The sequence below is a fragment of the Passer domesticus genome, chromosome 11 (genome assembly GCF_036417665.1).
Source record: "Passer domesticus isolate bPasDom1 chromosome 11, bPasDom1.hap1, whole genome shotgun sequence".
Classification (NCBI taxonomy): domain Eukaryota; kingdom Metazoa; phylum Chordata; class Aves; order Passeriformes; family Passeridae; genus Passer; species Passer domesticus.
In genome coordinates, this window is record NC_087484.1 from 33494972 (window position 1) to 33518283 (window position 23312).

At 52.3% G+C, this 23312-nt stretch overlaps 1 protein-coding gene and 1 long non-coding RNA gene across 2 annotated transcripts; one reads left to right on the forward strand and one right to left on the reverse strand.

The window, feature by feature from the left end:
* Positions 1 to 393: 393 nt before the first annotated feature.
* Positions 394 to 3622, reverse strand: LOC135278287 (serine/threonine-protein kinase pim-1-like). Its single transcript, XM_064384844.1, has 7 exons — positions 3605 to 3622; positions 2927 to 3060; positions 2694 to 2815; positions 1870 to 2046; positions 1473 to 1622; positions 1139 to 1254; positions 394 to 522 (listed from the first exon to the last, which is right to left on the reverse strand). Exons 1-5 carry the CDS (start codon positions 3620 to 3622, stop codon positions 1516 to 1518), a joined length of 558 nt encoding a protein of 185 aa, XP_064240914.1. The 3' UTR covers positions 394 to 522; positions 1139 to 1254; positions 1473 to 1515.
* An 11790-nt stretch (positions 3623 to 15412) lies between these two features.
* On the forward strand, positions 15413 to 23177 carry LOC135278352 (uncharacterized). The gene is made up of 3 exons (XR_010345865.1): positions 15413 to 15559; positions 15672 to 15849; positions 22564 to 23177. It is a non-coding gene; the product is annotated as an uncharacterized LOC135278352 (long non-coding RNA).
* Positions 23178 to 23312: the final 135 nt, after the last annotated feature.

Genomic DNA, 23312 nt, shown 5'->3' on the forward strand with positions numbered 1-23312 from the left:
TGCAGGTGACACCATTTCTTCTTTGGCTGATTCCAGCCCGGTGCTGAGCTCCAGCAGAGCCCTGCCAGAGCCCAGAGCAGCCTCAGCATCCGCAGAGCCTGGCTGCAAGGAGAGAAAGCAGAAACTGCCCGTCAGCTGAGGGCTCCTGTCCCCTTGTCCCAGCTGCCCACAGTGCCCAGGCCGTGCTGGCTGTGCCCAGAGCTGTGCCCAGATCTGCCCATCAGTGCTGCCTTTGGGAGCAGGGCAGGAGGGCAGGACATGTGCCCAGCCTGCAGCCAGCCATGGCACATCCAGCCCTCAGCAGCTGCCCAGAGCAGGATGCTCCTGTGCTCGCTGCCATCTCCCAAAAAGCTCTGATCCCACCCAGCCAAGCAGACGGGGACCCACCTCACGCCATCCACGGCTGGAAGAAAAGCTGGTCCCAAACGATGTCCTCAGCCTGCTCCAAGGGCACGGCCCATCCACGCTGCAGCTGGTCCCAAGCACTTCCCAATCCAGACTGGACCACCTAGAATGCTTCCTCTAGAAAAAAACAAACAAATTGTTGAAAAGAGGTTAGAGACAAAAAGGGAAAAGAAGAAGAAAGGTCAAAACTCTTAGCTCTGTCAGGACCTTGAGGAAGGCCCAACCCCTACATGCTAGGGAAAAATCCAGCCATGGGTGAGGGAGGTCCACACTTTCTCTCTTTCCCTCTGCACTGGCCCCCAAAATAACCATGATCCCAAAGCAAACAAGGGCAGTGGAGCAGCCCAAGGCCTTCCTTGCCTGCACAGCAAAGCAGCCCCTGCAAAGGTTCTGGAGTCCCACCTCTGCTCCCACCACGGGGGTTTGTGTCGGGCTGGCTGCCCCAGCCCCAGCCCCAGCCCGGGGCACGGTGGGTGCTGGGGGCTGTTGGCAGGGCCAGGAGCCCACTCCCATTTCGTACCCACTCCAGCCCATCCCACCAGCCCTGCCAAAAAAGCAGCTGGGCAGCTGACTGAAGATTTAGTTCCATCTGCCCCAGCAAAGGGGCAACCTTTGCTTCCCAGCCAGGCTGGGCAATGCCCAAATCTGGGAGCATTTCCCCACGTGTGGACTCATCTGCAAACTCCCTGTGGAGTTTGGCTTTGAAGAAGGTGCCACAATCATAGTGCATCACCTTCAACTGCTGGTGGCCAGGTCCAGGGAGAGGTTGTCATCATCATGTCATCCTCGCCGTCTCCTGCAGCAGCAGCCCCACCCGGTACAGCTTCTCCGGGGGCTCCTTCTCTTTCCCTGGGGTGAGACCAGGCTGTCAGGGCTCTGCCCAGGGCCCCAGCTGTCAGGGAACCAGGACAAGCAAAACCTGCTTGGATGGCAGCCACCAGGGCTGGGCAGAGCAGCTCAGCTCCAGCACAAGGGCTGCGTGTTCCCATCCCATGACCCTGGTGCAGTGACACAGGCTGGGTTCCTTTGCTTCTCATTGCCAAGGCATGTGTGCAGCTGTAACTTACCAGGGCCCTGGATCTAAGTGTGCCTGTGGCTCTCTCCCTTCTTCTAGGGCAGATGAATATCCTGCATCCAAGGATGACAGAACACCTCTTCTAATGAGGGTCTGGCCAAGGGGTGCATGGATAAACACCACCCGATCAGATTTTGGCACTCTGGGGAGAGAAACCAGAAACTGCCCGTCAGCTGGAGAAGGCTCCTGTTGGCTTTGCCCCACTATTCCCTGCCCAGGCCATGCTGGATGCGCTCAGAGCTGGGCCTGAACTTTCCCATCAATTCTTGGTTTTGGGGGAGAGCAGGACATGTGCCACCTCCTCAGCAGCTGCCAGAGCGGGATGCTCCCGAGCCCGCTGCTGTCTCCCAGCACTGGTATTGCACCCATGCCCAGAGAAGAGGATCCACCTGGAGAGAGCCGTTGTGGCAGCGAGAGCTGGCCCCAGCTGAAGTTCCAGCCCCTCCTGAAAGGCATCTTCCCACAGACCATCTCGTGCAGCAGGATGCCCAGGGACCAGATGGTAGCTGGCTCGCCATGGTACCAGCCAAAGCGGGTCCATTCCGGGGGGCTGTATGATGGTGTTCCTGTGGAATACAGATGGAGTTCAGCAGGGGGATGCTGCTGCTCCCAGAGCCTGGCCCCAGCATCCCTGGGCGGGCGGGGGCTGCATCAGTGGCACACAGGGTGACCACTGTCCTCTCACCAGCATCTGGGACTGGTGTACAAACTTGGGATTGCAAAAGAAGCCACTGGTGTGGGAAGGGGACAGTGGAAGCCCTGGCTAGGCCTGACCAGGACATGCAAAGGAAATACCCACTGCGTGCTGGGGAAAAACCATGCCCTCATTCTCCCTGCCTGCATTGCCCCAAACATATTATAAAGCCAAGACAAACAGGGCAAGTGGAGCAGTCCAAGCCCTTCCTCTTGCCTGCACACAAACTGGCTGGGACACAGGTTCCAACCTCCCTCTCTGCTACCCCCACCCACGGCTGTTTTTGTCAGGCTGGCTGCCCCAGCCCAGCCCCAGTCCTGGGCACAGTGGTGGGCAAAGGCTGCCAGCAGGGCTGGAAGCTGGCTCCCCACCCAGCCCTGCTCTAAAGCAACTCAGCTGCAGATTCAGTCCCCTGAGTGGCAGCAAAAGGGAGAATCCCCGCTGCCACAGCCAGCTTGGGCTGAGAGATGTTGGGCCATGAGATGCCAGGAGCGGGAGCACAGCCCTGTGTAGGCTCACCTGCAAAGTGAGTGTAGGCTGTGTCTTGCAGGTAGGTGCCACAGCCAAAGTCAATCAGCTTAGCCTGCCCGGTGGCCAGGTCAACCAGGATGTTCGCTGGTTTGATGTCGCGGTGCAGGACCCCGCAGCTGGTGCAGTGCCGCACGGCCTCCAGCACCTGGCGGAACAGCTGCCGCGCCACCTCCTCGCGCAGGAACCCCCGTGCCCGAATGAAATGCAGGAGGTCCTGAGACTGCTCTGGCCGCTCCAGCACCATGACAATGTCGCTGGGGAGCTCAAGCCACTCCAGCAGCTGTACGACACCGGGGAAGCCAGTGGACACCTTGTCCTGCAGCACAACCTCCAGGGGAGCGCTGGTGCCGTCGGGCTGCGGGAGGAGCACGATGCCGTCAGTGGGGCCGATGCCGGGCCAGGGCTGGGCAACCCCTCAGCCAGCCCGGGATGCTCTGCGCCCTGCCCTGGCCCCACGCCCGCTCCCCCTCGAGACGTCCTGGCGGCTTCCACCATGCCGGGGCTCGGCTCATCCCCGCTCGGCACAGCCCGGCTTCTCCCGCTGTCCCGGCTCACTCACCAGCTCGCTCCAGTGCCGGATGCGGTTCCGTGGCACCCTTTTGATGGCGACCTGCAAGCCAAGGGGAGCAGCGGGCTCAGCTCAACGCCTGCCCTGCCCAGCCCCATCCTCCTCCTCCTCCTCCTGCGCCCCCTCCTCCTCCGCCCGCCGCCGGCCCCGCCGCTCACCGGGGCGCCGTCCGAGAGCCGCGTCGCCGAGCAGACGCTGCCGAATCCGCCGCGCCCCAGCAGGGAACCCAGGCGGTAGCGCTCCTGCAGGGCCTCCTGCGCCTTCCCTGCGGGCGGGACGCGGCTGTCAGCGCTCGGCCCGGGGCCAGCAACGGCCCCCGAGCGCCCCTCACCCGCCCCGGCCCGGCCATCCCCTGGCGTTCAGTTTTTGGAACGCGGCACGGGAGGCTCGGGGCCGGCGGCTGCGCTGCCGAGCGGCGGAGCTCGGGCCGGGCAAGCCGCAGCGGAGGCGGTGGGAGAGGCAACGCCGCCTGTGTCCTCCGCGGGCCCCGGGAGGAGCCGCGGCCGGGCTCGGGCTCGGGCTCGGGGTCGAGGTCGGGGCCGGGGCCGGGGCCGGGGCCGGGGCCGGGCCAGGCGGAGCCAAAAGCCGGCGATGCCGCCCCAGCCCCAGGCATTGACGCCCGCCCGGCAGCGCCAGCGCCAGCACGGCCAGAGCCGGGCTGAGGCCAGGCGGCGGCGGGACGGCCGGGGGCGGGCACGGGGCAGCCCCGCCCGGGGCCGGGGGCGGGCCGGGGGCATGGCCCGGCCCGGCACGGGGAGAGGGAGGCGGGGAGAGGAGAGGGACGGCGGGAAAGGGAGAGCGGGAGAGGTACGGGGCAGCAGGAGAGGGAGAGGAGAAGAGAATCTAAAGTTTCTTTTGTCGCTGCCACTGCCGCTGCTGCTGCCGCTGCTGCCGCTGCTGCAACTGAAGCTCTGGGGCCGTTTGTCCCCGTGTCCGTTTGTCCGTTGCCCGCTCGCCCCCGCCCCGAGCCCCACGTTCCCCGAGGGCAGCCCCTGAGCCTGTCCAAACACGGGAACTTTGCCGAGTTCAGCCAAGAGCCAGAGTCTGGACTCCTGCACAGTGGCTCAGGAATCCCCTCAGTCCCTGCTGTGCATTGTCCCTGCTGAGGGTCAACACTCTCAGAGCGCATTCCCTGAATGCAGAATTTGTACCTGACCCAAGCACTGCACTTAACCTCTCCAGCATTGATTTCCAAGAAAAACAGGGAAAGCCAAAGTGTGTGTAGGTCATGGTATCTTAAAATGTCTAAAACTTGCCAACTCATGGATCTTAGAAGTGAGATCTGTTTGGAATTAATGGGATGGACAACTAGTGCAAGATGGAAAAGGGGAGCATAAAAACATATCGAGAAAAACGTCTTGAATTGTTTCAATTTTCATTTAATTTCTTAAAAGCTCTTTCAGTTTTTCCAGAATCTTCTCCTCAGTCCTGTTTGCTTTTTCCAAGAACCTTTCCCGGAGAACGAGGTGCAGCTTCTGTCACAAGGTGTGCCACCAACTGCAGCTTTCCACACTGTGGGTGCAGCACAACACTTGCAGCAAAGCAGGAGAAATATTTGAAGAATTTGACAGCTTGTTCTTTTCTTTTCCTTGTGGGCTGGGCAGTTGTGCCATTGGTAAGGTTTTCATTGTTACTGTTCTACCCTAAGAAAAGATGACAGGCTACCAAGAACTCTTAGGGAATGCAAGCCTGACTGAATGCAGAGAAAGAAACTCTAGAGCCTGCAGCCAGAAGTGGAGAGCTGTGTGATAATCATTCCAACACCCCCAAGGACATCTTGAAAATGATCTAGAAGATGAAAATGGGCTGACAGGGAGTTTGTTTCTGTCTTCAGTCCAGATTCTTCTACATCTGAAAACAATTCCACAGTCTCCATCTAAATCAAGAGTACAATCAGTTCATGAAAAGCACCAGAACAAACTGTACCTCTCAGGAGATGACGGAAAGAATCTGAAAAGGGAAAATGCAGGAGAAATGCATTTCTCAGCACTGCAGTACTTGCCTACCTGAAACCCTCCTCCATTTCCTCTGCATGCCTGGATCTGTTGGTGTCAGTTCTGTATTCGCTGGTGCCTCCAGCCCTGAATCCCCTCATCTACAGCCTGAGGAACCAGGAGCTCAAGGCTGCAGTGTGGAGACTGATCACTGGACATCTTAGGAAGCATTAAAGTGATTGCCAATTTCGGCAAATCACTTGTAATAAAAGTCATCTTTTCTAGCTCTTTTGGTTTGGTTCTTTGATTTCCCTGTCGTTTTCCTTTATAAATATTCTTCCTAAAGCTAGACGATTGTTTCTGCCATCTCTGACTTTGTTTCTCTCCACCTTCCCTGTGGCCACAGACTGTGCCAATGAGGGGCTGCAGTCTCAAAGGTTTTAAAGGAACTAAAGGATCTCCCAGCAAAGTTTTCTGCAGAGATCCCTCTATTCTTGCCTTCTCTGGAGCTGCAGCAGCAATGTCTGTGTGCAGAGCTGGGGCAGATCAGTGCTGGCACAGCAGCTGTGCCCAGCAGCAGCAGCAGCACTTGGTGTTGCCAGTGCTGCTGCCGTGGCCCTGCCCCGCTGCCCTGGTGGCCCTGGTGTTGCTGCAGGGCCTGAGTGCTCTCGGGGCCGGGCACAGTCCTGGGGGTGGCAGTGCCGGGGCTGCAGCAGGGACAGGCCATGGGCACTGCTGGGGCAGCGCTGACGCCTCAGGCCAGGCCCTGGGGGCTGCAGGCTCCTTGCCCAGGCTCTCTCAAGAACACGGCCAGGCCAATGCTCAGCACAGAAAAGCCCCAGGGTGAGCAGCCCCAGGCTGGCCGTGGGCAGGCTGGGGGCAAACAGCATGGCTGGGGCTCTGCAAGGGCCCTGGGGAGACGGGAAGGAGCAGCAGAGCAGGGGCTGATCCATCCCCAGGGTGCTGCACAGCCCAGGGCAGCGTCCCAGAGCGTCCTCATGGAGCTGCCAACAACATCCCCCCTTTGCAGCCCTGGCCTCTCCCCCAGCTCACAGAGGTGCCGCAGCCTTGCAGGCACAGCCACGGCAGCACTGGCTCAGGAGCCCCTGTTTGCATTGCACAGAGCAGGCAGGAGAACCCCCATGCTGGTGCTGTGGGGACATGAACCTGAGGGAGCACAAATGCCATCAGCCCCTGGGGCCAGCAAGGGCTGGGGACAGCAGGGAAACCACTCAGCTTTGTCCTGGCCTCTGCAGTCAGCCAGAAACTTTGTTCCCATTAGCTAGGATTTTCCTGTCCCACTGCAGATGTTGTTGCTCAGAGCCAGGGCAGCCTGGCAGCCACCCCCAAACTGCCCTGAGCATTTCCTTGGCTTCACCTTTGCTTTTTTTCCCCTTTTTTTTGGTACAAATTTCTTCCTGTTGCCCACCCCTGTTCCCTCCCCTGCAAAAAACCCATCCCTGTTTGCCCTTTCCTCTCTGGCCCCACTCCCCATTGCAGTTCCTGACTTGGCACCATGGGAACGTCCCTTGAGGAGCAGGATCATCCTCCAAGTGCTGCAGGAATTGTCTGCAGGCTCCTGCAGTGCCTGGTGCTGCTCCCTTGTCAGAGGCACCACAGGCCAGGGGGCACATCTGGGCTGCTGTGTCTGCCTGTGGGGCTCCCTGTTCTGGGCAATGAGGAGGAGCTGCAGAGGCTCTGCAGGACTGACAGGATGGGCTTTGGGCCTGGGAGGAGAAGCTGAGGCACCTGGGCTGCTGGAGCTTCTGAAGAGGAGGCCCAGGGCTCATCGTGCAACTGCTGCAAGGGTGGTTTCAGAGAATCCCAGAATCAGCAAGGTTGGAAAAGACCTTGGAGATCATCAAGTCCAACCTGTGCCCTGACACCACCTTGTCTCCCCCGGGCTTCCTCTTTTCCAGGATAAACAACTCCAGCTCCCTCAGCCTCTCTTCACAGGATTTTTGCTCCAGACCCTTCACCAGCCTTGTTGCCCTTCTCTGGACACACTCCAGCCCCTCCAATTCTTGCTAAATTTGGGGTCCCAGAACTGGACACAGCACCCGAGGTGCTGCCCAACCAGTGCCCAGCACAGGGGAAGAATTGCTCTCCTGGTCCTGCTGGTGACACCATTCCTGGTCCATAGGAGTGCCAGGGGTTGGATGAGGGAAATGGTTGGGAGGGGGCAGGAGACACAGTCTGATTGACTCTCAGCCATGAAGGGTCTTGATTTTCATAGCTATTCAGTCTGCATTAGAAGGTGCTGGGGGTCAATATCAACTGGACATTGCTGATATCAATCTATAAACAGGAAAAAAATTAAACAGAACAAACTGTTCTCTCTGCATTGTTTTCAAGACACTATATACACTTTGAATACACTTCAGATATCTGTCTAATTAATTAGAGAAAACTTGAAAACTTCTGTTATTCCAAATGGCTTTTCTTCTTTGGGCATGTTGAACAAATGTTTATGAGCTTTTCTCACTGAATTCCTGAACTGAAGAGCTCAAGAAAGAAGAGGCCTTGGGTGTAGGAAAATTCATCATCAACCTCCAAGTGGCTGAGGATCCATCCCCATCAGAGCAGCAATGAACAGCAATGGGCACAGCTTTGTGGCTGCCCCAGATTTGGGATGGGCCCTGGGCCTGGAGCAGGAGCAGCTCTTGAGGGCCCCAAGGCCGGGGCTTTTGTGCTGCCCTGGGCACATGGGATGGCAGCAGGGGCTGCAGAGCTCTCAGCACCTGAGCCAGAGGGGAGCAGGGCAGCCAGGGAGCCTCCTTTGGCCTTGTCCCAGCATCTTCTCCCATGGCTGGGCTGAATCCTGTGTGAGCTGCAGCTGCTGCTGTGCCCTTGGCAGGGGCTGAGGCCGTGGGGCCAGTGGCCAGAGCAGCCTGGCCTGAGCAGAGCTGTGGGGCCAGAGCCGGCTGGGCTGGGCTGGGGAGAGGCCCTTGGTGCTGCCCAGAGCTCAGGGCAGCTGGCAGAGCTTGCAGGGAGCTGGGCTGGGCTCAGAGAGCCTGCCCCAGAAACCATCAGTGTCCATCTCAGCCTGGCTGAGCGTGCAGGGGCAGGACTCAGGCCAGGCCTTGTGGGGCAGGGCCAGCGCCTGTGCAAGGCATTGAAAACAGGCAAGTGCCCCAGAGAGGAGGCTGCTCTGTGCCCTTGGGGGCACGGACAGAGCAGGGAGGGAGCCCAGGACATTTGTCACCACCAGCCTCTGTGCCCAGCCCTTGGCAGCCCTGGCTGCTGAGCCCAGCTTTGCCCTGGGCTGAGTTTGGCTGTGGCCCAGCTCCATCCTCCTGCGGGGCTCAGGGCCTGTTCCTGGCCATGGCCAGCCCTGGCCGGCCTCTCTGCTGGCCCAGAGGCCGGCAGAGCCCGGGGCAGGGCTGTCTGTGCAGGCCCACAGGTGCCAGAGGCTCTGCAGGAGCTGGCAGAGGCTGCCCAGCAGGGAGGCCATGGGGCACAGAGCCCCAAGGCTGCTGTGGGCCCCACGGCACAGGGGCCGTTCCCAGCCTCAATGCTCCTGGCCTGGGCTGGGCCTGCACAGGGGCTGGGCCACCATGGCTGGGCCAGCACAGGGCCACCAAGGGGCCACGCAGCCACTGCCAGGGCTGACAGCAAGGCCAGGCACACACAAGCAATTGCTGAGCATGGACTGCACTGGCCAGGGCTGACTGTGCCACAGGCAGAGCTCAGCTGCCCTTGGGGGCTGCAGGAACAGTCAGGAGCCCAAAGAGCCTCCATGGCTGTGCTGGAGACCAAGGCTGGAGCAGGGAAATGCAGGGCTGCTGCAGGATGGGGAGAGCATGGAATTCCAGCACACACCTCAGCTCTCTGATGACCCCGGCACCATGCTGGGCCCTGTTTCAGACTGGAGCAGAGCAGATGTTAATGGGACAGGAGCCCTGCAGGGCTCTCAGGGACCTGCAGCTTGCAAGGTGCTCTGCTCTCCCTCAGGTGCTCTCAGAGAGATCCAATCCCAGCTGAGCACCTCAGGGTACAAGTGGCACTGCCTGTTTTTGGGCACACAGCTGATGTCTGCCTGGAAAGGGGCACAGGTTTTAACACTTGTTACTTTCATAATAAACAAGTGAATCTTTATTATCTGGGTCACTTGAGTGCTTTGAAGAAATGGCAAAGTATTCCCACCATGAGCAGGAATTTCCTGGATCTACTGGATTCTTCAGCTGATGGCAGGAGAAGAAATTCTGATCTTCCCTTCTACATGAGCCACCAATATTCACTCTAATATTTCATGACCCTGTCCTTCAGGTGTTTGCAGCTCTCCTGTTAAAATGGCCGTGTCTAAGGACATCTCTTCATTAGGGCAGCTGGATCTATGCCCTTCCCCTTGGTCCCAGATTATTTCCTGCAGCTGTTCTCAGGTCATTCCAGTGTGCATCGCAGGCTTCATGCTTCGAGCTTCAGGGACTTGCCCAATTTCTTTTAAGTTTAAATACCTCTCTAGTCAGCATCTTAGTTGTAGTTTTATCTTTTCTATCACCTCTTCTTAAGTCTCTGTCTAAAATCCTTCCTGTATGGCAATCCCTTGTGGATGGTGGACATGTCAGATGTTGCTGGGATGTCACAAGGTACTTAAATTTTATCATGTTCACATTTTTTATATTGGCCATGAAGAGAAACCCTTCTGTGCCTCTGAGTCTCACCAATTCCTGGTCCCTCAAAGGGCACAAACTTGATGAGTTGTGGTTCCCACTCCAGTGGCTGCACTTGGACCTCCCTCCATAACCAAAGCAGAGCTCCCTTGTCCCAGAAAGTGCCTGGCAAATGAGGGATGAAGGACACAGGACAGGCTGTAGGGATCAGGGGCAGGGCGGAGCCAGGGAGAAGAATGACTTTTGCATTTGATGGAGCTGTGCCTTCTCTTGGCTTTGTTGGCTGACAATAAATGAGCATCCCTCGGTGTCTCAGGCAGCTCCTTCTCCAAGGAAAGCAGGTGGGAGTTGGAGCCAAGGAGCTGAAAGCTGCAGGTGCAGCCTGGGCTGGAGGCAGCTCAGATTTGCACAAGGCTGCTCTGAGTGCCAGGGCTTGGATGGGGGAAATGGTGGGGAGGGGGTAGGGACAGAGTCTGATTGATTGTCAGCCATGAAGGGTGTTGGCTATATCTATTCATATCTATTCAAACTGCATGAGGAGGTACTTGGATTCAGTGCCAATTGGAGATTGCACATATCAATTTATGATCAGGAAAAAAAAATAGGACCTAAAAAATGTTTTCTCACTCTCTTTGTAAATATTCATTCAATTATATATTCACTTTGAATACACTTATGAAATGTGTTGAATTAACCACACAAGATTTGAAAGCTAAAATCAAATTATTCCCAAAGGCTTGGCTTGTTAAGGTGTTCTGAATGTCAGTGAGCCCTTGGACACTGAATTCCTGCACTGAAGAGCTGAAGGCTGAACAAGCCTCTGGAGCAGTGAAATCCAGCAGCAGGCTCCAAGTTGCTGAGGATGTCAGCAGCCCCGACTGAGGCCATCCCTGCCCAGAGACCGTGGGGGAATGGGCAGACAAGGAGAGCGTCCCTGGGGCTGGGCCAGCAGAACTCAGAGGCACCAGCGGCTCCAGCTGGGCAATGGAGTGTGGAATGTGGATGGGAAAGCCCTGCCTGGGCTGTGCCAAGCAGGACACACAAGCCCTGACTCCCATCCCCCAAACAACTGTCTCAAGGAGACATTTAAAAGGAATTACAATTGTTTGTGTCCTCTGAGTTGGAGGCACTGGAGAAATACCAGTACAAGAGATTTTGAGGAGCTCAAAGCAGCTTTTATTGGCAACTCTAGAAAATCAGAGAAACTATGGCAAAAGGTTTAATATGACATTCAATCAACAAAAAAACATTTCTGAAGCATTAACTTGGCCATTCCACTTGACAAACTCTAAGCCTGATAAATTTTAAGTTCATCAAAATTCGCCAGAGGAGAGAAATAGAAGTAGACATAGAAAGAGAGAAAAATAAGATTTAAGAAGCACACACAGAGATACCAACTCCTGGATTCCAGCAGCGTTCAGACAGAAATTCCAAGAGGCTGCAGGGTCAAGATGTGTGCTTGCCTTGTGGTCAGCCTTCAATACCCCTTGGTCTTCCTGGGCCCTTCCCCCAGTGGGAATTGGACTCATTTGGTCACTCAGGAGCTGGGCTGGGGCTCCAGAGGTGGCTGTGGAGCATTGCCTGTGCTGTGGCAGGGACTGGCAGCCACTGCTGGGCTGGGATAGAGGCTCTGGGGGGATTGGGGTTCCAGGGCAGGGCAGCGCTGGGGTTTCAGGGCAGGACAAGGTGGACCTGCTTCTTCCTCTCCCACACACAAGATGTTTCCAGCCAACAATCTCCTCCAGCGGGTCACAACAGGGAATGTTGGAGGTGAAACTTCAATTTTGGCAATGATCACCTGGCCAAGAGGGACAGTTCTTTTCCACAGGATTGAAAACTACCTTTTCCATAGGATTTGTTACTCATTTCTGGTTTGATTGCCTGGGTTTGGTTTGGTTTGGTTTTGTTGTTGGATTGTTTCCTCTGTGTGCCTGAAGTGTCCAGTCAGGAGCAGAGTAACTCTTGCCGAGGAATTTTTGTGGTGCTCTCACTTAATATCAAATATGTTTTTTGCTGATATCTTTCCTGGGATTTTTTCAGTGCTCTCAAGCCCTCGTTTGTAACAGGGTGAAGGAGCCCTGCCCAGGCTCTGGCCCTGGGGGTACAGGGACACTGCCAGGGGTCCCTGTCCCCCTGTCCCACCCCCCAGGGCCTCGGCCCCCCGTCCCCGTGTCAGGCTCTGGGGTCGATCTCGTGGAACACCCTCTGGGGGAGGACGCGGCGCTGGGGGGTGGGGAGACAGGGGTCTATTGAGAGTCTCTTGTATCATGTGGTGGAAACCCAGAAAAATAATGGTCAGGAGAAGCAGGGTTTATTGAGAACATTCCTGCATAGCAGACAAGATATAGCCTTGTGCAAATGACTCCATGCAGCATTCACATATTTAATTCCTTCTTTTCCTCTTCCAGGGGAAGCAGAGTTGCTTTATTTACTCCAAGCAATATTTTCTCCCTCCTCCCTGGCAAAGAACAAGCTCCCATCCTGACAAGTGCTCACAGGTTTACTTAAGGCTCATCACACCCATGCTCAAGAGAGTGGAGCAGCTTAATTTATCACTTGTTCCAATGATTAACTTGCCCAGCTGCCAGGTTCAAGAGCCCCAGAGTGCTGCCTCAGGTTGTACAGGATCACAGAAGGAAAAGCTCCATGGAATTAAGCTGCTGCCACACTGGCCCTCTTTGCATGTCAAACCCATTCAGCTGCTCTTGCTCTGCCCTGTCAAAATCCCCCATAAAATACAAGTGAAAATCCCTCCTCACCTGTGAGAAAACACAGTTGGGTTCTGCTCAGGGCATTTCAAATTAGGTGGGGTAGTTGTGACCTCCCCTTGCAAAGGCAGCATTTCAGGAAAACCAAAAGTTTCTTTTCAGGGACTCACCAGACCCAGGACACCTTCCGCTAACAAGGTTGCTCCAAGCCCCATCCAACCTGGCCCTGAACACTTCCAAAGGTGACACAACCACAGCTTCTCTGGAACCTGTTTTGCTCCTCCCAGCTCTAAAATCGCACTCAACTTAGCAGCCTCAGAGATAGATTTCTATTCAAGAGCTGCATTTTTCTAGGAAAGAAATATGGCAAACCTTGTTTGCATCTGACTTGGCAAAATCAACACAAGCTCTGAAGAAAGGGCTGCGGCCCACTTTTCTTCCTTTTCCCCATTTGGTGGAAGATTTTCATTCTGTTGTTGTTTGGAGCAGTATTTTAATCGATCTGGCTGAGGATGCTGAAAATAGTACAGCAAGTTACTTGTGTGAGGGGTGGAAAACTGAGCTCTTGCACATCCAGTGTTTCTGTTGGTGGAAGTCTTCAATCCCACCCCTCTGCTGGGATGAAACAGGTGCTACTCATCCAATTTCTAAAGTATCACGCATCGAGCTGACACTATTTGAAGAATTAAAAATAAGCGCAAATTTAAACAAACCTCTGATCCCTTCCATTTCCTCTGTTCCACAGTTGATGACAAAAGACAGGAGAGAAAGATTGTTTTGGGAACAATGTTTTCAGGAGTCTAAAAAGAATATCAAACCTGCTCTGCCACACTCTCAGCTGTTACAGCCCCAAAAAGCACCGGTTGTCTTTGCTCACAGAGTCATAATTGTGATGGGATTTCTACCACACCACAGGACAGCCAATTTTTTTTTGCCTTTTTTTTTTTTTCCTGGGAATAACTACAGCACTTCTGGGTAGCAAGGCAGACATGGGCCTCTTCTAATGGCCCTTGAAAGTGGATGTGTGAAATGAGGTAGACAAAGCCAAAGGCCAGCTGAACCTGGGATCTCTGAATGGGTCTTGACATTCTTCCCAGGAAGATGAGTGGCAATCACTGTTCTGCCAGGGAAACGGCATCTGCTGGCAATGTGGTCTAGAAAATATGCTTTCTGCTCCTCTCAGAGCCAAAATTCCTACCCATTTCTTCGAAGTCCTTCTTAGACAAGGACCATGTTCAGCTGAGTGCCAGTGAAGCAAAATGGCAAGCCAGGAGTACATTGCCCTGCACACAACATCCTCCATTCCCATGGATGGTTTCTCACTGGCACACAGGAGGAATGGAGGAACCCAAATGCATCATTGTACACCAAGTCAGACGTGTTGAGGGATGAACAGATCTCACGGGGATATGGAAACCTCTCCTGAAAAGCAGTTCAGAGAAATCCTGAGCTGTTTTGTGCTGCTAGGCATGAAGATGCTCAGGATCTTCCACAGGTGCTCAGCAGGCAGCAGGATTGTGCCTGGATGTCACTCTGGAAATGCCAGTGGCTCTGCTGAGAGCTCTGGGAGCGAGTGACACTGCACTGAGAGGGGCCACAGTCCTGCAAGGGTCTTTCATCAGGAGCAAAGAGCAGCCTGGAGGGTGGGCAATGCTGGATCTGTACCACTGCGTGCTCATCCTTCACCTGAATGGGGAGCTGCCCCCAAAGTTGCCATGCATCACTTTTACTTTTTCTCCTCTTGGGTATATTTTGGAGCAGCTGTTCTATGTGGCTTTTGATGATGATCCTGTGGGAAGCAGCCATTTGCCTGCTGTGCTATCCTCACAACTAGTACTAACTCTTCATTCCCTTTGGTTTTATTTGGGGTTTTTTTTATCTATTTGTTTGATTGGTTTGCTGCATGGGTTTGTTTGTTTGTTTGTTTGTTTGTTTGTTTGTTTGTGTTTATGTCTGATTTGGCTTGAGTTTTTTGTTTGCTTTTTCATAAATGACTGGTGAAGTTGGCAAAGCCAAACTCAAGATAATGTAAACCAGGATAATCTTTTCAGAAATTCCTTTTGGCTGGGTTTAGCTGCATCCCCTAGGCTCAGGATCACTAGTATATTTTCAGGTTTTGCTCTGCATCATCAGCCTGCCCAGACTCCGCTTGGTGTTTCACAAATGGAGAAGACAATGGACATTGTGCCAAGCTTCCTTTCCAACAGAAAAACCTGGGTCAGCATGACAGAAAAGAAGAAAAATAAATCACCAGTTAGAACAGAACCAGTGTCCCACCATCTTCCCATCCACTGTTATTAATTTTGTACATTTAGAGACAAAGCTGGGTCTAAAGCTTGCATCTCGCAGTTCCTGATGCTATTTGCTACCCTTCAGCCTTGACTGGCCCTGATGTGACTGACTGCTGGGCAAGTGGGGCTGGGGATGCTCAGCCTGGAGACAGGAGACACTGGGAGGCATCCCTGTGGCTGTGCAGGACTGGAAGGCTCCCACAGGAAAGAAGGGGACAGAGTGTTCAGCAGGGCCTGTGCTGACAGGACAAGGGGGATGGCTTTCAGCTGCAGCAGGTTGATGGAAGCTGCATCTAAGGAAGCTGCTCTTTTCCACTGGGGGTGGTGGGGCACTGGCCCGGGCTGTGCACAGAGACTGTGCATGCCCCATCCTTGGGAACAGGGCTCTGAGCAGCCTGCTCTGGGGGAAGATTGCTCAGCTTGGAACAAGATTTTGTTCTTCAGACTCCCTTCCAAGCCCAACCGTTCAGGGACTCCATCATTCCATGGTCTCCACTGTCCACTTCAGATGGAGCCTGGGAACCGTGATGTCACAGCCCATGCTCCAGCTGGAACGTCCAGCGCCCAGCAAAGGGCACAACACAACCGTTGGCCGCTGTGTTGACACGCTCTGCACCTTGCTCCTGCCCTCGCCTTTCACTCCTCTTATCCCCCCGATACCCCGATCATTCCTGACAGCTCCTGAGTGCCTGGATTTCATCATCCAGCCCTGCAGGATGCTCCCATTTGTCCTGAGGAAGGTATGGTGCCATTCCATGGAGGTGGACACCCCCCACCTGCCCAGGTGGGCTGGAGCTCTGTGGGGATGGAGTGGGACAGGGAGCCCACTCTGAGGTTTTGCTACCTCTGCAGGCTGTCCCAGACGGAGAGGAGGAGATGGAGGTGGATACAAAGATTGATATGGATGAGGAGATGGAAATTGACGGAGAAGACTCTGGAGAGGAAGAGATGGACGTGGATGTGGATGAGGAAGAGGAGATGGATGTTGATATGGAAGAGTCCATTGAGGACATGGACATTGATTGAAAAGGTGAGGAAGAGGTCGTGATCTTGGGCTGAAGACCAATGCCAGCAGCAGGACAGGCAGAGTGGGTCTCCTGCTGCCAGGCTGGGGCTGGGCTGGGTGCTCCCTGCTCAGGGACATTGTACCCAGGGCACTGGATTCTGGTGGCCATCCACAGCCTGTCCTGTGCCTGCTTTGCTCCACACAAGCTCCATCCCAGACCCAGCCAGGCTCAGTTCTGGTAGCAGAGTCCTGCTGCTGTGCCAGTGTCTGCCAGCCTGGGGGCACATGCAAGAACCCTCTGTGCCTGACTGGAGTGACCGTGGCACTTGCTTTTCTTCCAGGAACAGTGGACATCACAGACAGGGACACCTGCAATCAATAAAAGGTTTTTTTCCATTTTCTCAAGCCACGCGTTGGGCGCCACTAACTGTATTTGTCCTGGTTTAGGGCAAGTTTGGGAGATAACCCCCAAAGGGGCTTCTCTACAAAAGCAGATTCAATTGCCCCTCCCCCCTCCAACCAGTTCGGGAGAAAATATCTCCTTGCAGAAAAATGGAAAGAAACCTGTTTATTAAACAATAGAAACCAAACAATATTAAGCAATAAAACTTCTCACTGATCCAAGGAAAGCAAACTCAGAACAGTCCCCTCCCCGGGTTGCAGCTTGGCTCACTCAGTCTTTGATCAGTCTCTCTGGTGCTGGAAATGCTGCTGCCCAGGCCTGGCCAGGGGGCCACAGGTGGAGCTGCCGGCGCTCTTCTGGGTGTTCAGTGCAGAGCAGGCTTGACCAGGTCCAAGAAAAAAGGAAAAAATCACAATCCGGAGAACTTCTTTGCCTCAGCTAGCTAAAACTAACTAAAAGCAAGAAAAAGGGAAAAAAGGAGCTCTGTCCGTCTGTCTGTCCATCCGCAGACAACACAGTCCAGGAGCAGGAATGTGGAGGAGTGAGAGCAGTCTGAAAACAAGCTGTGCGCTTCTTCCCTGCCCTCTTCACTGTTTGGAAGAGAGTCTTAAAGGTGTAAAAATTATTCTTCAGTATAAAGAGAACAAGACGATTGGGGATTAAAGCGTCATATAGTCAACCCAGGACATTCCACCCCTTATCCCCATATCGTCGGCTTACTACTAAAACTAATATATATTTGAAGTCTACAAACACATACATTATACATCTAATATACAGCTATACACAGACAATGGTGGCAACATTCAGCAAACAGTGATATTTATACATGGTTCTCACCCAACAATCAGATCTCCCTGAGGTACACATTGTGTTCTTCCATCTTTTTGCATTATCCACCATGTGCAACCTGGTCCCTGAGCAAAAACAACCCCGCGAATGGGTTTGTCTGTACTCGAGGCAGGATTGATCCAAACTGTCTTCCCTAACAAACCACTGACATGTACCACTGGGACTTTGTTTCCATCTATACTGTGCAAAGGCTCATATTGGGCAGGGCCCACTCGGTTAGTAGAGCCTCGGGTATTAACTAACCAGGTGGTCTTTGCCAGATGCTGCTCCCAATTTTTGAAAGATCCCCCACCTAAGGCTTTTAAGGTGCTTTTTAGCAGCCCATTGTACCTTTCCACTTTGCCCGCAGCTGGTGCATGGTAGGGGATACGGTACACGCACTCAATGCCATATTCTCTGGTCCAGGTGCTGATAAGGCTGTTCTTGAAATGAGTCCCATTGTCTGACTCAATCCTCTCAGGGGTACCATGTCTCCACAGGACTTGCTTTTCCAGGCGCAGGATGGTGTTCTGGGCAGTAGCATGAGGCACAGGGTAGGTCTCCAACCATCCCGTGGTGGCTTCTACCATTGTGAGCACGTAGCGCTTGCCTTGGCGTTTCTGGGGCAGTGTGATGTAGTCAATCTGCCAGGCCTCCCCATACTTGTACTTGGACCACCGCCCACCATACCATAGGGGCTTCACCCTCTTGGCCTGTTTGATGGCAGCACACGTCTCACAGTCATGGATAACCTGAGAAATACTGTCCATGGTTAAATCCACCCCTCAGTCTCGTGCCCACTTATAGGTGGCATCTCTCAGCCCTGATGACCTGAGGCATCATGGGCCCCTCGAGCTAGGAATAACTCTCCCTTGTGCTCCCAGTCTAGGTCTATCTTGGACACCCCTATCTTTGCAGCCTGGTCTACCTGCTCATTGTTTTGGTGCTCCTCATTGGCTCTACTCTTGGGGACATGGGCATCTACATGGCGGACCTTCACAGGTAGCCTCCCTACCCTGGTAGCGATGTCTTTCCACTCTTCAACAGCCCAAACTGGTTTTCCTCTACGCTGCCAATTAGCCTCTTTCCACCTCTCCAGCCATCCCCACAGAGCGTTGGCTACCATCCATGAATCAGTGTAGAGGTAGAGCTTTGGCCACCTCTCTCTTTCAGCAATGTCCAGGGCCAGTTGAACAGCTTTGAGGTCAGCAAGTTGGCTTGATCCATCTTCTCCTTCAGTGGCCTCTGCAACCTGTCGTGTGGGGCTCCATACGGCTGCTTTTCACTTCCGATTCATTCCTACCATGAGACAGGAACCATCAGTAAAAAGAGCATATTGTGTTTCTTCTGCTGGCAGTTGGTTATATGGAGGAGCTTCTTCAGCACGTGTCACTTCTTGTTCCTCTTCATCAGTGAGACTGAAGTTTTCACCTTCTGGCCAGTTTGTAATTATTTCCAGAATCCCAGGGCAATTCAGCTTTCCAATACGGGCGCGCTGTGTTATGAGAGCAATCCACTTACTCCATGTAGCACTGGTGGCATGGTGGGTAGAGGGAACCTTTGCTTTGAACATCCACCCCAGTACTGGTAGTCGGGGTGCCAGGAGGAGTTGTGCTTCAGTGCTTATTACTTTTGAGGCAGCTTGGACTCCTTCATAGGCTGCTAAAAATTCTTTTTTTGTTGGAGTATAGTTGGCTTCAGACCCTCTTATCTTCGACTCCAAAATCTTAGTGGTTGGCCTCGAGTCTCCCCAGGCACCTCCTGCCACAGGCTCCAGGACAAACCATGGTTCCCGGCTGCAGAGTAGAGCATATTTTTCACTTCTGGTTTTGTCTTGACTGGGCTAAGGGCTACCGCGTGAGCGATCTCCTGCTTAATCTGGACGAAGGCTTGTTGCTGCTCAGGGCTTCAGCGGAAAATGTTCTTCTTACGGGTGACTAGATAGAGAGGGCTCACGAACTGACTGTACTCAGGAATGTGCATTCTCCAAAAACCTATGGCACCTAGGAAAGCTTGTGTTTCCTTCTTGTTGGATGGTGGAGACATTGCTGTGATCTTGTTGATGACATCAGTGGGAATCTGACATCGTCCGTCTTGCCACTTCACTCCCAGAAACTGGATCTCTTGAGCAGGTCCCTTGACTTTGCTCTTCTTGATGGCAAAGCCAGCTTTCAGGAGAATCTGGATAATTTTCTCTCCTTTCTCAAACACTTCTGCTGCCGTCTTCCCCCATACAATGATGTCATCAATATAGTGCAGATGTTTTGGAGCTTCTCCAGGTGAAGGCAAACTGTGGCCTGCATTCTGCTGCCAGCGGAGTGGAGAAAAATGCATTAGCAATATCAATAGTTGTTGGGAGTTTTGTAACAACCTAGCTCTGAGCTAAAGGTCACAGTGAGATTAATTTGACCGAGATAGAGAATGAGGGGAGTTGCCATTCCAATTAAACTGTGTCCTTGGCCCACAGATGAAGAAATGCACAGAAACAGGTGGTAAAGCAAAACAGCTTGGGAAAAGTAGTGATAGTTACACCAAAACAGCACGTAGATAGCTGATAACTAATTAGCCAATGGTGAGCTGGGATTTTGCACTATGCATGAGCTAATTAAAGGGTGTATAATAATTGGTGATTCGGGAATAAAGACGAGACTTGTAGATCATCATCTGGTGAACGAGTCTTCCTTCTCTATCAAATGGCTGACCCCGACGTGAACCCGTAAGACGACTACGGACGGACACGGCTGCCACGGATCGGGAAGTAGGAGCGGGTGCCTCTGAAGCAAGGGGGGGACGGCAAACGATCCACTGCGAGTTCGCGGCCCTGGGAGCTATATAGATAGTCCCAGCCTACGTGCTGCCGGAGTCTGAAAGCCTTGCAACAGCGCTGATTAGAAATGGAAAGGCAAGCAGCATATGATTTATTTACTTGCTTTTTAAAAAAGCAGCAGATTAAGGACATAGACTTGCAGAAAGAGCTCCCACAGTTGTTAGCTTACAAGTATGCACAAGGAGTTTCTCAAAATCCTTATATAGTACATGAATTAACAGAGTGGCATAAGTTCGGGACCAGGAAAGCGACAGGGGCCGTGGGAGAGCCCGGGGCGGACGCGGCGGCGAGAACGCGTATGGTGGCGGCGGCATGCTCGGTGCTGGCGGCGGTCCCAGCGGTGCAGCGGCGGAGCGGACCGAGCGCTGCGGAGGCGGCATGCTCGGTGCTGGCGGCGGTTACGCACACCGCGGGTCCAGTGACACGCACGGTGACAAAAACTCGCACGGCAGCTGTCCGTAGGGAAAGAGCACAGATCGTGAGGGAAGTGCCAGCCGGGGCCGGGCCAGCCAAGGCGAGACGCGGGGGCCGAATACGCGGCAGCGTCAAGCGCAGTGCCGGTGGTAGCAGCGGCGGACACGCACCAGTAACGCGAAACCCGAAAGCTGGAGCTGGGAGGGCTTTTTCACTTTTTGCAACCGCACAAAAGCACCAGCGGTGTGGGACATGCTCCCGCAGGCTGCGGGTGTTGGCGCAGAGCCAGGGGGAACCAGCCCGAGCGGAGATCCAGGCGGAGCGGAGCCCAAAGGAGATCACGGATGCGCGGGTCCGGGCGAGGGCGTTCCTTTCCGCACCCCCGAGGTGGCGCAGGCTGAAGCTGTGCCCAAGCAGGCGGAGACGGGCGTGGGCAGACATTCCTCAGGGCACCGCCCTGTCACAGCTGCCTGGCAACCACAGCAGCCAGCCCATCGCAGCAATTCAAACAAGTGTCTGAGAAAAAACAGGTCAGGAATTTTCTTCAAGATCAGGATGGAAAACTTCTGCAAATTCACACAGTGCTTCATCATGCAGCAGATGTTATACGGGGCATTTCACCCAACTGTTCCACAGGCTTTAGAGTTAGTTTACCAGGTTTTTTTGTAAATGTGTTTGCTTTTCTAAAAGTGATTGAGTATTTCGGTTTGATAACTTTAAGTTTGATGACTTCATTGCCTTTCCCTTGCCTGAGGCGGGAGCAACCTTTTAGGGGGGCAGAGTCTAAGTAAACTTCCTAGTTTCTGTTTGGACTACATGTGAGAAGATTTAAACTGTAATATTTCTGTATACTATAGTCTTTATGGTCTTTGCTTTCTTCTATTCATTAAGAGATGGCATTAGATAAATGGATGTAAATGTGCTAATTGTTTTTGTACTGTCCTTATTTTAAGTGAAATTATTTGTGTTTAAAATTATCTGTCATCTTTCTCAGTTTTGTTTTTAAATATCTATGCAAACTGTCCAGCTTTACCAGCCTGTTATCCTTCAGTTAATGATTGTTGTCAATCAGTAAGAAATCTCAGTGTAACAAAATGCCAGAGGAACTGCTTTTATTGTAAAAAATTATTCCCAGGGAAACAAAATGTCATGTAAAGATGAAAGTATTAGTAAAGATTCAATTACCCAAGGTGTCTTGGAAGACAGAGCATTTGGAAAAGGTCAATCAGACCCTGTTATGGGGTCATCAGTCGATTCCCCAATGATTCAAAGTTTTAAGAATTATTTATATTAAGTTTATAACCTTTGTTATTTTTAGTTTTTATAAGTAATGCTGATAGATAGTGATTGTTGTTAATATTACATGAATGTTTAGAAAAGGGGTTGTCTTAACTTCCTTGAACACTTGCTGTTGATAAGTTGATTACATTATGTGAATTCTCTGATTTTTTTGATAAGAATTATTATTAAGGTATTGTTGTAGTATTTACAGCCAGCTTTCATGTGTTTTTCTATTTTTTTTGTGTGATCACCTGCAAGACACGTGTCTCTTCAAGATCCTGTCTTTTATTTCCTAACTATTTAGATGTTTCTGAAAGTTTTTATCCAAATTGCCAGTTTTGTGGTTCTTTTAATTATTATTACAGGAATACTCCAGCAGAGAATTCAAGAAGTTTGCTGTGTTTGGAAAATCTCTGTCTTGACAGAAACTTCAGAAAGATTCAATTGTTTGATAGTTTGATTAGTTTGTAACCCTAAGGTTTCTTGTTTATAACAGTTGTTTTTAAAAAGTCCTGTTTAAAAAAATGTGTTAAGTGACACTCACCAGTTAGATTTTGGGCTCTGGCCAAGCTCTAGCTCTATTTGGATGGAGTGACTGACAATCAACCCAGATGTTTTCTGCATCAAATAGTATTCATGTCCGTTTGACTTGGCGATTTGACCATCTATGATAGCTGAGCTATTTTCAGAAGGAGTTGGGGGAAACATGAATCCGGACATGATTTCTCCAATTCTCTGTCATTTTAAGGTTTATCAGCTGTCGCAGACTCTGGGATAAAAGTTCAGTGTTGTAGTGTTTAGTAATTTTCTGATCTTGTATATGTTGTTGTGTGTATTATCTAAATTGATTCCTAATTACTCTTATCTTAACATTTCTCTATGTAACATTGCAAAATGAAACCAGGACCCATTCTTCACCTCCAGGATTTTGAGAAGATTCTTCAGTCCTGCAGGGACGTGGGATTTGTTTGTGTTTTAACAGGTGCAAAGTCCAGATGGATTTCAATGAAGAATGTGTAACTCTATCAAGAGCAAGAGAAACGTTGACCATTCAACAAGCAAAGAAGACAGACAGATATTGGACATGCTGTCTCAAGATGTACAAAGTGTAAGTCATGCAGTATTGCAGAACAGAGCAGCAATGTATGCTATAGGGATATTAGGTGTAATAGTATTGCTAATGCTTGTATTACCATGCTTGCTTAATTGCGTACAAAGAATAGTGAGTCATATGATGGGAAGGGCTTGGAAAACAACACTTCTGGCCCAAAAAGAAAACGGGGGAAATGTTGGGAGCTTTGTAACAAGCTAGCTACGAGCTAAAGGTCACTGTGAGATTAATTTGACTGAGATAGAGAATGAGGGGAGTTGCCATTCCAATTAAACTGTGTCCTTGGCCCACGGATGAAGAAATGCACAGACACAGGTGGTAAAGCCAAACAGCCTGGGAAAGTAGTAAGTAGTTATACCAAAACAGCACATAGATAGCTGATAACTAATTAGCCAATGGTGAGCTGGGATTTGCACTATGCATGAGCTAATTAAAAGGTGTATAATAATTGGCGATTCAGGAATAAAGGCGAGACTTGTCGATCATCATATGGTGAGCGAGTCTTCCTTCTCCATCAGTTCTGCCCTCTTCCTGATGATGCTGTGCATGGATGGAGCCCTGCCGTGCTTTCAGGATGCTATTCTTGAAAACTTCCAGCATTCCCAGCCCCTGTGCTCTCC

What these genes read in the sequence shown, in the direction of transcription:
- LOC135278287 (XM_064384844.1), bottom strand. An exon ending in AGCCTACACTCACTTTGCAG is followed by an intron (nt 2,047 to 2,693) that starts GTGAGCCTACAC and finishes TGTATTCCACAG; the next exon opens with GAACACCATCATACAGCCCC. An exon ending in GCCACAACGGCTCTCTCCAG is followed by an intron (nt 1,623 to 1,869) that starts GTGGATCCTCTT and finishes TTCTCTCCCCAG; the next exon opens with AGTGCCAAAATCTGATCGGG.